A 16,691-nucleotide genomic window follows, 5' to 3' on the forward strand; every position below is an offset into this window, starting at 1 on the left:
GACACCAGGGGCTCTGCCACCAAGGAGTTGTTTAACTGCCTCAGTGACCTCGCCCCCGGAAATCGGTGGGTCACACCCCTCATCCCCAGACTCTGCTTCCTCCCCGGAAGACGTGTCAGTGGGATTAAGGAGGTCCTCGAAGTATTCCTTCCACCGCCCGACAATTTTCTCAGTCGACGTCAACAGCGCTCCGCCAGCACTATACACAGTGCAGGTAGAGCACCGCTTTCCCCTCCTGAGACGCCTGACGGTTTGCCAGAATCTCTTCGAGGCAGTCCGAAAGCCTTTTTCCATGGCCTCTCCGAACTCCTCCCACACCCGAGTTTTTGCTTCAGCCACTGCCCGAGCCGCATTCCGAAAAGCACATTGATGTGAAAATCTTCATGAGAGTCAGAGGCCCTACAACACGATTAAAGATTCATTCAAAAGAAAATCACAAGTTATTATCATCTTCAGAACATTTCATTAAACATTAGAGACAGACTGCTGAGTACATCTCATCTCTATCCAAACAACCTACAGTCCACAAACACATCATGAACCAGTGCTCTGGGCTGTGGTCTGTCCCCAGTTACATGGATCAGCTGGTTCCCTGGAGGTGACTGCTGCTGTGGTTTGGAGCGGATGAATAAACCTGAACTGAATCAGGTGTCCAGTTACTTTTGGTCCCTTTAAACCAGGCTGTCACATGTTCAGCATGTGAAACTCCTCCTCCTCCGTGAAAACGGGTGTGGGTCTCAATCAGCCAAGGTTTTGGGTGAACCCATTGTGAGATCTAGCCCCACGCTATCATGTGATTTCCTGTGATCAAATGTCCCAGGATGTGAGTGGGCGTTAAGACGTCCATGTCCCTCTTCAAGCAACTTAAAGAAGTCCAGACGCTTTTCTTTCCAAGCTCCTTCAACAACATCATTCATAGAACAGCTTCCAGCTTCTTTTGCTCGGCTACAGTTTGGATGGATTTGCATTTAAAGATGCAACAAGACTAAAATGGTTAGGGTCAGGAGGTCAAAGGTCAGAGCTCCTGTGGGTCTGAGGGCGGCCTCACGCTGGAGAAGGATGAAGGAGTCTGACCTGAGCCAGTGTTTGACATGAACACATCAGCACTGCTGTCAGTGAGCCTAACGACAGCCGTTAGCATCATTTCAGTGTTTCAGTCATAAAAACACTTCCTGTCACTGTGGTGGTTACAGTGACATCATGCAGTTTGTGCTTTGACCTCCAGAGGGCGACAAATCAGCACAGACAGAGAGCTCCATTCAAACTTTGCTGCCATCAGGAATAATTCTTCAAATATAATCATCAGTGTTTGAGCAGTTATGATATCAGGGACAATCTAGACATGTGTGACAATACTGAACATGTCACATGACACACTTTAGACATCATGTGATCCACTCTCAGTCTGCACTTTCATTCATGACTTCAACAGGTTGAAATGAGCTTTGAAGAAACATTCAGTGAAATAAATCTTTCATGGATTCATGTGAGCAGCAGATGAACTTTGTACCAACAACATCTTCAATAACAGAGTCTGAATGAAGCTCAGGTGTTGATGCTGCTCACTGATTGGACGCTTGCTTTCAGCTCTGCTCTCAGTCTTTACTGCACAGGTGAAGGTAGAAAGTGTGACTGGATCTATAGACTGGAAACAGAGAAACATGCTGAACATTTGAAGCTTTGCAGCAGAAATGTTCATGTTACAAATACAGCAGAGCTGATCTGGGATCAGTGTGTTCACACCTGCAGCTACAACAAGGTTTCATGTCTCCACACGTCAGCATGTGAACTTTACTCTGACTCAGTCTGAGCAGTCAGACGGCATATTTTTAAAGTTAACACATCAGCACACACAGAGCTGAGCCCCTCCCACCTGTGCTGAGCTTCAGGTGGAGCCCCGCCTCCTTCCAGGAAGCAGCTCACCTGTGTGTCCGTGTTTAGTGTCCAGGTGTGGAGTGGAGCTTGTTGTTGGTGTGAAGAAACTGTAAGTTTGCTTTGTTTCCTCCTTTAACAGTTTGTCTTTAGGAACTTTACTGTTTGTTCAGCTCGTGTTTGATTTCTTCACACAACAAACTGTGTGTGTTTGTATTTCCGGTCTCTCCATTAAAGTCAGTGTGTAATGTTTCCTGGCTAACATCAGCTGTGTGCAGCTTAGTTCAGCACAAATCTGCCGCTCCATAGTTCACGGTAACGGACTCACAGCTGGACCAACGAGGCCGAGTGTGTCCGCCACTCTGAGCTACGTTCGTGTTTGTGTACTTGTAGTTTGTACTTTGAGTTCACTCAGAGCCCACAGAGGACGCAGCGTACGTGATGACGTCACAGCCCTTTACCTCCTTTACTGTCATTGTGATTAATGTTTACACACGAGACACCTGCAGAGCTCTGACGCTGAGCTAGCACACAGCATGCTAACACTAAGCTAACCTAGAACCCAGAGTGAGGTTAAAGCTGAGTAAACACTGACCCCAGACCAGCACCGTGATAAAGTGAGCTGCTGCTGCTGAACTTGAACAGGTAACAAAGTGATGAGCAGTCAGGCTGCAGGTTTCTACCTGTTCATGTTTCTACAGTAGAATCACTTTGAAGTGTCTTTGTGCTGTTTCATCTTTGATTTGTGTTCATAAACACTCAGAGAAACATCACGTGACCTCATCAGGATCTGTGTTGGTGTGTGGGGCTGTACCTCAGCTTTATGTTGTTACATGCTCATTTGTTCATTTCACACAGTAACATCAAAGTAATGTTATGAGGAGTAATGAAGTAACGTACTCCATTACTTTTAATCAAAGTGTTCTGTGTAATATGTGTAATAATGACTGTTTTGAGTAATGACCAACACTGATCACAACAAAGAGGAAATGCCTCCAACATGCACAAACATTTGAGCCACAACATGCAGTTAATGTGCACAAATGTCTTTGATATGCTGCTCAGTGATGGTGGTGACTGTCAGAGCAGAGCTACTGAGAATCAATAAGTAATATCAATGATGGGATCAGAATCACTAAATTCTTCTCATCCCTGTCAGTATCATACATGTGCTGTATAATGTGATAAATGTAGAGGTGCTGGCTGTTCTCTCACTCTGCTGTTTAGCTGTAAAGGACGCCTCCCTGCCTTTGTCTCATTCATGACCTTTAATAGTCTCTTCTAACATGCAGAGATCTGTATGATCTGTTTCATAGAGTCTAACCAGCCTGTACAGGTAACAACAACAGTCACTGCATCACTGACACACAAACGTCATCTCTGTCAATAACAACATTCATACATGGAATAAAAACACATCAGTGGATCATTGCTGGAGCTGATGTTTGTGCTCCTGGTGCAAAGGCTCTCAGTTTCCTCCTTGAAATAACATCAGTGGTGGGTCAGCGACATGCTTTCTTTCCCTCTCAGGTTTAAATATCTGGGACTCTCCACCGTTTGGTTTTAGAGCTGAAGAAGCTTCTCTGATGAAACGTCTTCCAGAAACTTAAAGACGTCTCTTTTCTCTCCAAGCTCCTTAGATCACATGACCTGGATGACTGAACCTACAGACATATTGACCTGGTTTCATGGTCACATGACAGGTCAGAGGTCAGCGACTGTAACTCAGTTCCTCCTGTTAATGTGAACTCACTGAGTGTTTGTGGTTTACCTCTCAGACTGACTGAAGATGATGATGGAGGAAGAGGAGGACAGAGCAGAGTCTGCAGGGTCCAGCTGTCCGTCTGTGAGGAGTGACGGGTCCAAAGGTTATAATCCAGACTTCAGTGGTGAACCTGGAGCAACGAGGTCAGAGAGCTGAACTCACTGAGTAACAGAAATAATTCTGCACTGACATTATAATCAGTGTTGACTCTGGTTGATTGTCTGACTGTGTTTGTGAGCTGAGAGGAAATGAAAATGAGTTTGTAACAAAAATCAGTTTTGTCCAGTTTTCCTGTAAAAAGCTGAACTCTAATCTAAGAGGATGTTACTGACAGGAAACAGCTGCATTATCTGCAGTCTGTGTGATCACAGCTGCTTCAATCATGTTTGTGTCTGCAGAGGTCAGAGGTCACAGTCTGCAGGCTCCAGCTGTCTGTCTGTGAGGAGTGACTGGTCCAAAGATCACCCTCTACACTTCAGTGGTGAACCTGGAGCAACGAGGTCAGAGAGCTGTGATGACTCCTTTACATGTTTGTGTTTCCTGGATAAATATGACCTGAAACATCCTCAGATTGTTACAAAGATTCATTAAAAAGAAAACAATGAAAGAGAAAAGATCCAAATGTTCGACTTGGTCATTTGCTGTTTGAGGACAGTGATGCTCATATCTGTGGGGAAAGTGTGACCTGAGTGGGTTCATGTTTGTCTTTAAAGAACAGAGCTGCTCTGATTCTCTTTGTGTCTGATCTGTTAAACAGTCTGAGAGGTCACACAGAGACCCAGCAGCTAAAGCCTGGATCATACTGGCTGCTGTTACTCCATCAGGACAACACTGAACCACAGTGGTGTGGATGTAGTGGATAAATCCCACCATACTGATGCTCAGAGTTAACCACAGGGAACAAAACCAGATGTTACCTTCAGATTGTGACCTTTGGAGTGGACGATGCAGATTTCAATAGAGAATAAATGTTGTTGTTTTTCAGCTGTGAAGAAAGAATCTAATTTTCTGAACTTAAGAATTTATGATGCTGGAAACAACATGGAGACTATAACACAACATTTCCACTGTGTTCATAGAATGAATGTAAAACTGTCAGACATTCATTAAATATGCAAAATGTCTACAGAAGCATCAGAGGGTCAGACGTGAAGCACTCAGTGATTTTGATCAAATGACTCATCAGTTATTGATCTGTACTACACTGATCTACCACGTTAGTAAAGCTGGTGTTCTGGTGGTGGAGGGAGACTCGGATCATGTTCTGGTTTTGGAGCAGTGATCTGCTGATGGTTCAGTTTGATGAGCTTCTTCAAAATCATCCCTGACATCACCACTGAAAGGACGTCCATGAAAACAGACTGAAAATTACTGATATCTTCACAATCTGAGAGTTTAAAACTTGACAGACTTGATTCAGATGAAGTTATTTGAGCAGAAACTCCTGGATCTTTATCCTGTGTTGATCTAATCCTTCATGGTTCCTCCACAGAGTGGACCAGCAGAGCTCAGAGGTTCCCAGTGGTCAGTCTGCCCAGCAGCATCAAACACAGCTGGACTCCATATTTATGGTCTGTACATGTACAACAACTACTGTTACATCTGTTCTGTTCACAGTCATCTCCATGCTGCTCTTTGTAGACCAGTGGATCGTCAGTGTGTCCAACATGGATCTGATGTTTGGCTCCATGATTTCAGTCTGATTGGCTCATTCATAAATATTCTGTTCCAGCTGCTGGAGGACAACATCATCACTTTTGTGAAGAACGAGCTGAAGAAGATCCAGAAGGTTCTGAGTCCAGATTACCCAGAATGCTTTGAGAGTCAGAGGAGCAGCAGCAGAGAGGCGTTTGTGAAGATCACAGTGGACTTCCTGAGGAGAATGAAGCAGGAGGAGCTGGCTGACCGTCTGCAGAGCAGTAAGAGGATTTATCTAAAGATTTAAGCTGCTGGATAAATGAACATTTTCCAGAGATGGAAGATGGAGCAACATGTTTTAAAGATTAGTTCTTTTTGGAATTGAGTGTTTATTTTTCTTCTCATTCAGAGCTTCAAGCTGCAGTTTGTCATCGTAACCTTAAATCCACCCTGAAGACGAAGTTCCAGTGTGTGTTTGAGGGCATCGCTAAAGCAGGAAACCCAACCCTCCTGAATCAGATCTACACAGAGCTCTACATCACAGAGGGAGGGACTGCAGAGGTCAATGATGAACATGAGGTCAGACAGATTGAAACAGCATCCAGGAAACCAGACAGACCAGAAACAACCATCAGACAAGAAGACATCTTTAAAGCCTCACCTGGAAGAGACGAACCAATCAGAACAGTGCTGACAAAGGGAGTGGCTGGCATTGGGAAAACAGTCTTAACACAGAAATACAGCCTGGACTGGGCTGAAGACAAAGCCAACCAGGACATCCAGTTCATATTTCCATTCACTTTCAGAGAGCTGAATGTGCTGAAAGAGGAAAAGTTCAGCTTGGTGGGACTTGTTCATCACTTCTTTACTGAAACCAAAGAAGCAGGAATCTGCAGCTTTGAAGACTTCCAGGTTGTGTTCATCTTTGATGGTCTGGATGAGTGTCGACTTCCTCTGGACTTCCACAAAACTACAATCCTAACTGACCCTAGAAAGTCCACCTCAGTGGATGTGCTGCTGATAAACCTCATCAGGGGGAAACTGCTTCCCTCTGCTCGCCTCTGGATAACCACACGACCTGCAGCAGCCAATCAGATCCCTCTTGACTGTGTTGGCATGGTGACAGAGGTCAGAGGGTTCACTGACCCACAGAAGGAGGAGTACTTCAGGAAGAGATTCAGAGATGAGGAGCAGGCCAGCAGCATCATCTCCCACATCAAGACATCACGAAGCCTCCACATCATGTGTCACATCCCAGTCTTCTGCTGGATCACTGCTACAGTTCTGGAGGATGTGCTGGAAACCAGAGAGGGAGGACAGCTGCCCAACACCCTGACTGAGATGTACATCCACTTCCTGGTGGTTCAGGCCAAAGTGAAGAAGGTCAAGTATGATGGAGGAGCTGAGACAGATCCACACTGGAGTCCAGAGAGCAGGAAGATGATGGAGTCTCTGGGAAAACTGGCTTTTGATCAGCTGCAGAAAGGAAACCTGATCTTCTATGAATCAGACCTGACAAAGTGTGGCATCGATATCAGAGCAGCCTCAGTGTACTCAGGAGTGTTCACACAGATCTTTAAAGAGGAGAGAGGACTGTACCAGGACAAGGTGTTCTGCTTCATCCATCTGAGTGTTCAGGAGTTTCTGGCTGCTCTTCATGTCCATCTGACCTTCATCAACTCTGGACTCAATCTGCTGGAAGACAAACAAACAACCTCCAAGAAATCTAAATTATTTAACAAACCAAAACTTCAATCTCTCCACCAGAGTGCTGTGAACAAGGCCTTACAGAGTCCAAATGGACACCTGGACTTGTTCCTCCGCTTCCTCCTGGGTCTTTCACTGCAGACCAATCAGACTCTCCTACGAGCCCTGATGACACAGACAGGAAGTAGCTCACTGACCAATCAGGAAACAGTCCAGTACATCAAGGAGAAGCTCAGTGAGAATCTGTCTGCAGAGAAAAGCATCAATCTGTTCCACTGTCTGAATGAACTGGATGATCGTTCTCTAGTGGAGGAGATCCAACAGTCCCTGAGATCAGGACGTCTCTCCACAGATAAACTGTCTCCTGCTCAGTGGTCAGCTCTGGTCTTCATCTTACTGTCATCAGAAGAAGATCTGGATGTGTTTGACCTGAAGAAATACTCTGCTTCAGAGGAGGCTCTTCTGAGGCTGCTGCCAGTGGTCAAAGCCTCCAACAAAGCTCTGTGAGTAAACATGTGATCAGGCTTTTATCTACATTTGTACTCATGTCTTTACTTTTAACATAAACAGTGTAATGTGTGATGGACCCTTAAAAACTTAAACATATTTATTTACATGATCATCAGCACTAAATACAGTATATTATAGTTAATGTTTGATAGCAGCAGTAAATGTCAGTGTCTTAGACATATATGGACTTCAGCTTTAATCAAAGTCATATCCAGAATCATCCTGTAAGTAAACTTTATTTATACAGCAGCTTTCACAGGTGAAAAACCACAAAGTGCTTTACAACAGAAACAGGCAATAAAAACACAGAAGATAAAAACATTAAACAGCAAACACTGAACATCATACAGCCTAAAACTAGTTAAAGGCCACTCTGAATACTATCAATCAATCAATCAATCTTTATTTATAAAGCACTTTTCATACAGAGAAAATGTAGCACAAAGTGCTTTACATAGTTAAAAGCAGCCCACCCCACCCTCCAACTCACTCCCCACACTCTCAATACACATATATCCCCCCCCACACACACACACACACACACACACACACTTACTTAAAGAGTAAAATTGGGCTGGGCACACATGAGCCAGGTGAGGAAACACTATCACAGGGAGCCGTCTGCACCGGGAGCCGGTCACAGACCGCAGCCTCCAGGCTGGGCACACAGCAGGAGGGAGGCCAAGGAGCCCCCCAGCCAGGCTGAGAGGACCCCAGAGACCCAGCAGCCACGGTCAATAACAGCCCCGGTGCAGAGAGCGCCCTCCAAGGAAACACTGGAGATATGACGCAATACAATATATATAGGGTAAAATGATAAAATAAATAAGAACAGGATATAATATAAATATAAATAGAATAAGAAGATTAAAAAATGAATAAGAATAAAATCAAAAAATATTAGGTAAAGCCTAAATTAATAATAGAATAACAGGATAGAATAAATAAGCATAAAATAAATAAACGCTAAGTAAAAGCTAAATTAAAAAGGTGGGTCTTGAGTCTGTTCTTAAAAACATGTACGTTCTCTGCGGCCCTGAGCTCCTCCGGCAGGCTGTTCCACAGACGAGGACCATACCACTGAAACGCTGCCTCTCCGTGAGTATGTGTCCTGACTTTAGGGACAATCAAAAGGCCAGTACCAGAGGACCTCAGGGTCCGCGAGGGTTCGTATGGTAAAAGCAGATCTGAGAGATAGGAAGGCCCAAGACCATTAAGACATTTAAAAACCAATAAAAGAACTTTAAAATCGATCCTGACACACACGGGGAGCCAGTGCAGCGATTCTAAAACCGGTGTAATGTGGGCCCGCCCTCTGGTCTTCGTCAGCACACGAGCTGCAGAGTTTTGCAAAAGTTGTAAAGTTGAAATATTCTTCTTAGGAAGACCAGAGAGCAGGGCATTACAGTAATCAATGCGACTGGTAATAAAAGCATGCATCAGCATCTCCGTGTTGGCCCGAGAGAGAATAGGGCGGACTCTGGCTATATTTTTTAGATGATAAAATCCAATTTTAGTTACATGTTTAACATGTGGGATAAAACCAAGCTCAGAGTCAAAAATAACACCCAGGTTTTTCACTTGTAGTGAAGGACATAGTGAAAATGCCTCTAATTTAGACAAGAGTTTCTCTCTCTGAGCCTCAGGACCGACAATTAAAACTAGAGTCTGAATAAATGAGTTAGTGGGACCAGTAACAGCCTTTAACTGGAAGATCTCAGATGTGAGAAGAGCTGTAGGATTGTAGAAAGTCAGAAATATAGACTGGGACTTAAAGTAAGGACTAAAACTTTAAATAAAGCCTAAAATGAACTGGTTACCAGTGTGAAGAGATTAAACTGGAGTAATGTCCAGTCTGTTTCATGTGCTGGTTAAAAGCCTCGCAGCATCATTCTGTACTGACTGAAGACGTTCAAAGACTGTGATGGACCCATAGGTGATCAACTCCCTCATTCCTCCTCTGGTCTTATTGCTCAGCTGAAGAGGAGTTCACTTCTATATGTTACAATCAGCATCACCAGTACAGCTCCAAGGATCTGCAGCTGCTGGCAGATTCAGTCATGCATGCTTGATTGTTTTTCAGTCTCTCAGGTCAGATGAAGTCATATTCTTTATGAATCAGCATAAGAAGTCAATAAAAATTCAAAGCAAATCAAGATGAGCGTTTATTCTTGTTTTAACAAATATATGAGCGAGAGGGACCTTTTTGGTCTAAAGTTATAATCATCTGCCACATTTCTAATCTCTTTACTACGTGGACTTTTAAAATATTTTCTGTTCCCCCAGACTGAGTCTCTGTAACTGGTCAGAGAGTTCATTTAACTTGTCATTTGATAACAGTTTGTTATCAAATTACAGTTTTTCAAATTGTGTTTTTATTTTGTTTTTTAGCCTGAGTGTCCCTGATCTCTCAGACAGAGGCTGTGAAGCTCTGTCCTCAGCTCTCAGCTCCCAGTCTTCTACACTGAGAGAGCTGGATTTAAGTAACAACAACCTGCAGGATCCAGCAGTGAAGTTTCTTTCTGCAGGACTGAGAAGTCCACACTGCAAACTGAATACTCTGAGGTGAGATCAAGTTATGTTGTGCTTTTCATCAATTGACAGAATTAACCAATAAGAATCCACTAAATGGGAAAAAAGTCAGTTAAACTTCTGTAATAGTTTTATGATAATTTAATGAGCAGAGAGTTATTGATCAATATGTCAGCTACTTTGGTGCTAATGCACTGCCCGGCACATGGAGCCCAATTGGCATTTGCAATAGAATACCAGAATTGATTGACCATTGTCAGTTAACAAATGTCAGCGTCATCCATTTGTTGACTCTCAGTAAAAACACAGGATTAATTGCTAAATCTAAAAACTCTTTAGTGCACCCTCATTGCAACTTAACAACAGTGTTTGTTTAATGTTTATCTGTCATTTTTCAGACTGAGTCACTGTAAGCTCTCAGAGAGAGACTATGAAGCGCTGTCCTCAGCTCTCAGCTCCCAGTCCTGTAGTCTGAGACAGCTGGACCTGAGTAACTCTGACCTGCAGGATTCAGGAGTGAAGCTTCTGTCTGCTGGAGTGAAGAGTCCACACTGTAAAATGGAAACTCTCAGGTCAGGATTTAAAATTTTCCAATGATGATCACGTTAAACCTGATTTCTATTACTGCATAAACAGGAAATTGATTTTTAAAAAAGTCTTAATGTAGAAATTAGCGTCTGGGGTTTTTAGTGATATTTGTTCACTTTCTGTCTTTCATTTGCAATGAAATGTCCCATCTGCTCCTCTGAGTCCAAAATCTTTATTTTAGCAGTGCTTCATCCACCAAACCTTCTAGTTCGATTCCTGTATGCTGAAGGTTTTTACAGAGCTGTTTGTTCAGATATCAGAATTTGATTTTCAGAAACATTTAGTAATAAAAATATGATCAATTGATTATTTCTGACTGAAAAGATGAAATATATATTTGGTCATAGTGATATGACTCATTACCTCACTTAAACATAAAATGTAAACAAAAATTCAAAACAATAGATTAATACAAAACAGAGTTTGACTGTTGAGCTTAAAGTGAGCTTCAATGTTATTCACTTCCTGTTTTATTTTGGTAGTTATCATCACCTGGTTTTTACTTTTAATTCCTCCCCCAACATTGTCTACATTAGTTTCAGCTGTAGAAGGTTTTATTGACTGTTTGATTTGTCACTTTATTTAACTATAATTGTTGACTTATAAACTATTGCTTAAAATGTATTTTCATTAAAATACCAAATAATTTATTACTTTATCATCTAATTAGATTATAATTCTGTAAATAAGAGTGATAGTGTGGCCTGTGTGGGTTGTCTTCAGGTTCTCTGCTTCCTCCCACAGTCCAAGAACATGCATGCTGGGTTAACTGGAGATGTGTGATTGTGAGCATAAATGTTTGTCTGTCTAGCTCTGTTTCTACCTGGCTACATCACCGTGGTTACTGATGCTGAACCAATAACCTGGTCTGGATCAGGTTATGTTCAGTGTTTTTGTTTAAAATCAGCTGAAGCGCCTCATTTTCACTGATTCTTTCATTTACAGAAAGCTTTAAGTGAGATATAGATTCAGTCATATGTTACTAATATTACTTTTAACCTGAGTAGCGAAAGTCCACGGTGATCTGAAAATGATGTGCCGGGAGTTGTGCCGTTCTCTGCGGCTTCAGTGACCCTCGAGCTCTCGACTAGCTGGGTAACAGACGTCGCTGAAAACGTCGAAGCACTTTTGCACTTTTGCAAATATGCGATATCTTGATAAACCGAGCAGATATTTGAAGTTTACACACCCACATTCTCCCCTGAAAATATGTTAAAAGTTTATTTTGTGACCCAGGAAGATTAATAAGAGTAATTTTAAAACTTAGTAGCGGTCGCCATTACTGGAAGCTGGAGTTTGGCTGGGCCGCACTATGAATTCTGGGATATGGTGGGCCACGAAGGACACACCCGACCCATCCTTCAAATTCGGGGAAAGGAGGACGCATTTGTTGGCTGCATTCGGAGGAATTTGGACAGCCTTCGGTGCGTCGCTGTGACGTAATCGGTCTACAAATGTGTCCTCAGGAGGATGCAGCCCATGAATTTGTACACACCGAGCCTGCGTGCTGGTAGCACCTTAGCCACAGCTCGGGTGTGGAGGAGAAGCTGAAAAAGAAGGTTTTCTAGTTTGTAAGGAGGAAAAAACTGAGAGGACTAAGTGAAAGAGAGGCTGGAGAGTAACACAGAGCAGCAATGAATGCTGCTCACACAGTTTAGACAGTTTAGCATCAAATGTTCGAGTGAGTTAGCTCCCAGCTAACTAGCAGAGCAGCTAACTAGCAGAGCAGCTAACTAGCAAACCAGCTAACTGCACCCACAAGCTGCGACTGCGTCTTTCTAACAAGAGCATCAGACACGCAGACTGGTTTTCTTTGTGGATGATGATGTGTTCTCACACTGATCCTTCATGATGATGCTGTCATCCACCCACTGCTCCTGGTGTTGCCAATTCCTCAGTAAGGAAAATCGCTATTGGCTGTCCTAAAAGTCGCTGGAAGTCGCTAAATGATGTCATCGCCTAATTTGGATAAATGGTCATGCTAATGTAATTGTAACGCACGTTGTAGGAGAGAAAAATAACATTGTGGAAGAGACATAGCGTGAGTAAAAAACGTCCTGGAATGCATTTAAATAAATAAATCATAGTTCTGTCTGTAACTATTACAACACTCTCACCACATTTGTTAACAATTCTCTCAACAAATGTGTTTTTCCTCGTTCTTTGTTATCCAGCTGCGACTTTGAGTATAAATGTGTCATAAACAGGATAAAGCAGTGCAGGTTCAATGTAATCAAACCTCAGACTGAGTTCAAAATCATCACCTGTCCCTGATACCACGTCAGCACCAGAACCATGATGTGTTTACTCACATTTAAAAAGGTGGAGGGCAGTGTGAATGGACTGTTGTCATTGGTCTGAATGTGCCTCTATAAACATGTGCTCTTCATTATTGATGTTTTCCTAATGAACAGAAAATGAGACTTAACAAAATCCTTCTGACTGTTGTTGGAGCAGGTTGGGTCCTGGGTTTGAGTCCCCCACTGAACCACAGGGGCTTCTAGCTTTGTTTCACAGTGTATAGAACAACAAATAAAACCAAATCACAAAAAAACGCATCAAACTTTGAGGGTTGAACCAAGGATGAGGAAGCAGACTCGGCCCCAAACATCTGGATATATGGATGGTTACCAGAGCAACCACAGCAGTGTGCTCTCAGTATATTTAGTTGTATAAAGGTGTTTGTGGTGTGTTGCAGCTGAAGCAGCCTCATGTATGTTGACACAGGGAGAAAATAGTGTGAGGACACTGTTCACAGCAGTCACAGCTCGCTGCCTTCAACGGTATCTTCCTTCCTTGTTTGGATGTCACTGATATCATCTTCTGCTCTCACACTGACCACCTGTTGGAGCTAACATGCTAACATGGAAGCAGCAGGTATGCCACCTGTGGCAGCTGAGGTCACGTGACCTGAGTGTTTGAACCACACGTTGGAGCAGCGTTTCCAAACATCTGCACTTCAGAAGCTCCAAAGTGTGGAAATGTCACTGTGGAGCGTCTCGTCGCTATCTAAGAGATTTTCTTACCTCTGCAAAGCGAAGCTTGCAAACAGCACCATAGTTTGTCAATCCCAACCAATCAGAGCGCTCCTTATGTCACGTCACATGACTCGTGTGTTTTCCTCTTTGATTAGCACCCAAAGAACTAAAGAAAGGCTAAAAGGACGTTCAGCCAATCAAATCCCTCCTAGCAACAGGAAGTCTAGAGAGGAAATGGAGTAGAGAAGGAGAATCACCAGTTTAAATGTCTGAGTTTTAAACTGGTGACCCTCTAAAGAGGCTTTTATTGACTCTTTCTGTTTTCTTTACAGCTTTTTTCACCATTTAAACTGTTTAATATCAGATTTAGAAATAACTTTTGGACAGTTTTTCTACATTTGCACTAAAATGAGACATAAATAATGACTTTCTGACTTTACGTTGGACTAATCTAACGACTCAGCCTGGCTATGTTGGACTTGGTGTGGCAGCAGCTCCCAGTTTGAGTTCAGGAGACAGACACCCTCTCTACTTTGAAGATCAGCTTCAAACTTTCCTTTTTGATAAAGCTTATAGTTCGAGCTGGATCAGATGACCCATCCCTTAGTTATGCTGCTATAGGCTCAGGCTGTTGGTGGACTTCCCATGATGCTCTGCTTTCTTCTCCCCTCTTTTCACTCCTGATGCTTTTATATGTCAGTACTGCATGTCCTTAACTTTTGTCTCTCTGTTTTGTTCTTGTCTCTCTGAGCTCATCTCTTCTCTTTCCCCTCACCCTGCAACCAGTCATGGTAGATGCTCCTCCTGGAGCCTGTTTTCACTGGGAGGATCTTTGTGTCAAAGGGAGTTCTTCTTCCCACCATCACCAAGTGCTGCTCACAGTCGATTGTGTCGCGAAATCTATCAATGTAGAGCAGTGAGACAAACCACGGAGGCCCCAGAGAAATGCAATCAAACGATGAGTTTATTAACACACAGGAGAAAACATCAGCCTATGTCTTCTGACAAAAATACATGTTGTGGACACTTACAAAGCAGTGGGGTATACGCCCCCCCTTGGCGTCAATAAAAATAGTCAGAGTAAAATAGGTTCCAGACATTAGTCACAGTTAATGGTACATCTTGTACATGTTTAATGGCTATAAACAGACACAGAACTTCTCTTTTCTGTAACACCTTCCATACAAGGTAATAAACTTCAAGCCCTCAGGGTCTCTGGGGCTAATTATTGACTCTGGTCATCTGTTGCCAAGTAGAGTAAAATATAGTGAGACACCAAATGAGTTAAGGCCTCAGGCCTGACACATTCCTAGATTATATGTGTTATATGTATTGTAAGCATCCATGCAATCATCCTGTTCTAGTTTCCCTCAGCATGGATCACCTGGACAGTCACGCCAGTGAAGCTTAAGACCCTTAATGAACCGAACATCAACTCGACATAAGCACAAATATGCAATGTGTATGAAATACTTCTGACCGTACTTGTAATAAAAGTTAACATAATGGAAGGATCCTCAAATGAACATGTTCAATAGACAACTTTAATGCAATATCAATACTGTGAGAAATATTATTAGATGGAATAATGCTGTAAAGAACATTATTAATGCAGTTATAATGATGCAGATTATATGGCAGCAATAAAAGAATTTCTGTATCTCCACAATTGTCTGATGGTTGGGGCTTTCTCTCTAATATTGGAGGCTGTTACCTTACACTGTTAAACAGCTTCAGATGACTGTTGTTGTCCTTTGGGAATTGTCACTTATAAATAAAGTTACATTGAATGGATGTAAATGGATAGATGTTATTGTGACAAAGAGAAAACGATTGTTGACAGATTGATTGTTGTTTTGTGTGTCTGCAGTCTGTCAGGCTGTCTGATCACAGAGGAAGGCTGTACTTCTCTGGCCTCAGCTCTGAGCTCCAACCCCTCCCATCTGAGAGAGCTGGACCTGAGCTACAATCATCCAGGTGATTCAGGAATTAAGCTGCTGTCGGCTGGACTGAAGGATCCAGGCTGGAGACTGGACACTCTCAGGTATGGAGAGAAAATCTGATAGAGGAGGAAGAGCTGGAAACATTTCCTGTGTCTTTCACTCACTTCCTGTTTGTTTCGGGCAGATGACACATGAACAATCACACATGCAGGAATATTTTCAGGGACAGACACACTAGTCTAGCTGGATAGTTCATGGATATTTATGTAGGGGTCTCCAAGGAGTCTGTTTGCGGGAACATTTAGGTCACAGGTGTACCTGATATAGATACCAGTGTACCTAATAAAGTGTCAGCTAACATTTGGAAATGGAAGCTTAAATAATGACAAACTGTACATTCACAGCTGAATTCACAATAAATTTGTTCTGAAGTGCACATTTTTCTGTTATTGTTCTCAAACAACAGAATGAGAATGAAATATTGATTCTAACAGGGCCCATAAACAGCATTAGCTTAGCAGCATTAGCTTATCAGAGTTTCCATCATGGTCACACAAATCCTTAGCAGAGAAAAGTGGCCTTCTTAGCAATAGCTGCTCAAGTTGTATAAAGAAAGGGAAAACAGGGCCCATAAACTTTACTAACTAAACATTACTGTGAGCAGCTCCTCCATCACTTCAAAACTGTCATCAACACCACGGACATACATTGGGAGCTGGGCAGTGTCGGTGATGTCTGTGGTCTCATCAAGAGCGACTGAGTATACACTGAAACATTTGGCTTTCTCACACAGTTGGTCATAAATGTCACTTGACAGGTCAGAAATGCGATCTGCTGCGGTGTTGGCAGAAAGGCTGATGTTGCTAAACTGACCTTTCTTTCCCGGACAGACTATATTTGCAGCCTGCAATATGCACTTTTAGACAAATGCACCTTCTGTGAATGGCTTCCCTGCTTTAGCAATCATCTCACTAACCACGTGGCTCCGACTGCTGCATTATTCTCTTTGGTTGCTTTCTTGGAGAAATCTTGCTGCCTCAGTAGATCTGTTTTAAGACTGGCAACCCGGTTCGCTCTCTCGTCTCCCTGGTATTTTGCATCCAGCTCAGCATGTCTAGTTGTGTAATGACGTTTCAAATTGTATTCCTTGTGCAGCGC

General features: G+C 42.8%; 1 protein-coding gene and 2 long non-coding RNA genes across 3 annotated transcripts in view; all 3 read left to right on the top strand.

Moving 5' to 3' along the window:
* Positions 1 to 16,691, top strand: part of LOC145425134 (uncharacterized) — a 323,553-nt gene that overhangs the window by 24,600 nt on the left and 282,262 nt on the right. The window lies entirely within an intron of this gene.
* LOC145425114 (uncharacterized) lies at positions 1,901 to 4,251 on the top strand. The gene is made up of 2 exons (XR_013905780.1): positions 1,901 to 3,780; positions 4,036 to 4,251. It is a non-coding gene; the product is annotated as an uncharacterized LOC145425114 (long non-coding RNA).
* Positions 4,757 to 16,691, top strand: part of LOC113016649 (protein NLRC3-like) — an 18,428-nt gene continuing 6,493 nt past the window's right edge. Inside the window, exons 1-5 of the mRNA XM_080299653.1 lie at positions 4,757 to 4,778; positions 5,685 to 7,485; positions 9,884 to 10,057; positions 10,423 to 10,596; positions 15,461 to 15,634. Of these exons, the coding sequence (XP_080155779.1) occupies positions 4,757 to 4,778; positions 5,685 to 7,485; positions 9,884 to 10,057; positions 10,423 to 10,596; positions 15,461 to 15,634 (2,345 nt within the window). The remainder of the gene's footprint in view (positions 4,779 to 5,684; positions 7,486 to 9,883; positions 10,058 to 10,422; positions 10,597 to 15,460; positions 15,635 to 16,691) is intronic.

Source organism: Astatotilapia calliptera, chromosome 3 (assembly GCF_964374335.1).
Source record: "Astatotilapia calliptera chromosome 3, fAstCal68.1, whole genome shotgun sequence".
NCBI classification, from domain to species: domain Eukaryota; kingdom Metazoa; phylum Chordata; class Actinopteri; order Cichliformes; family Cichlidae; genus Astatotilapia; species Astatotilapia calliptera.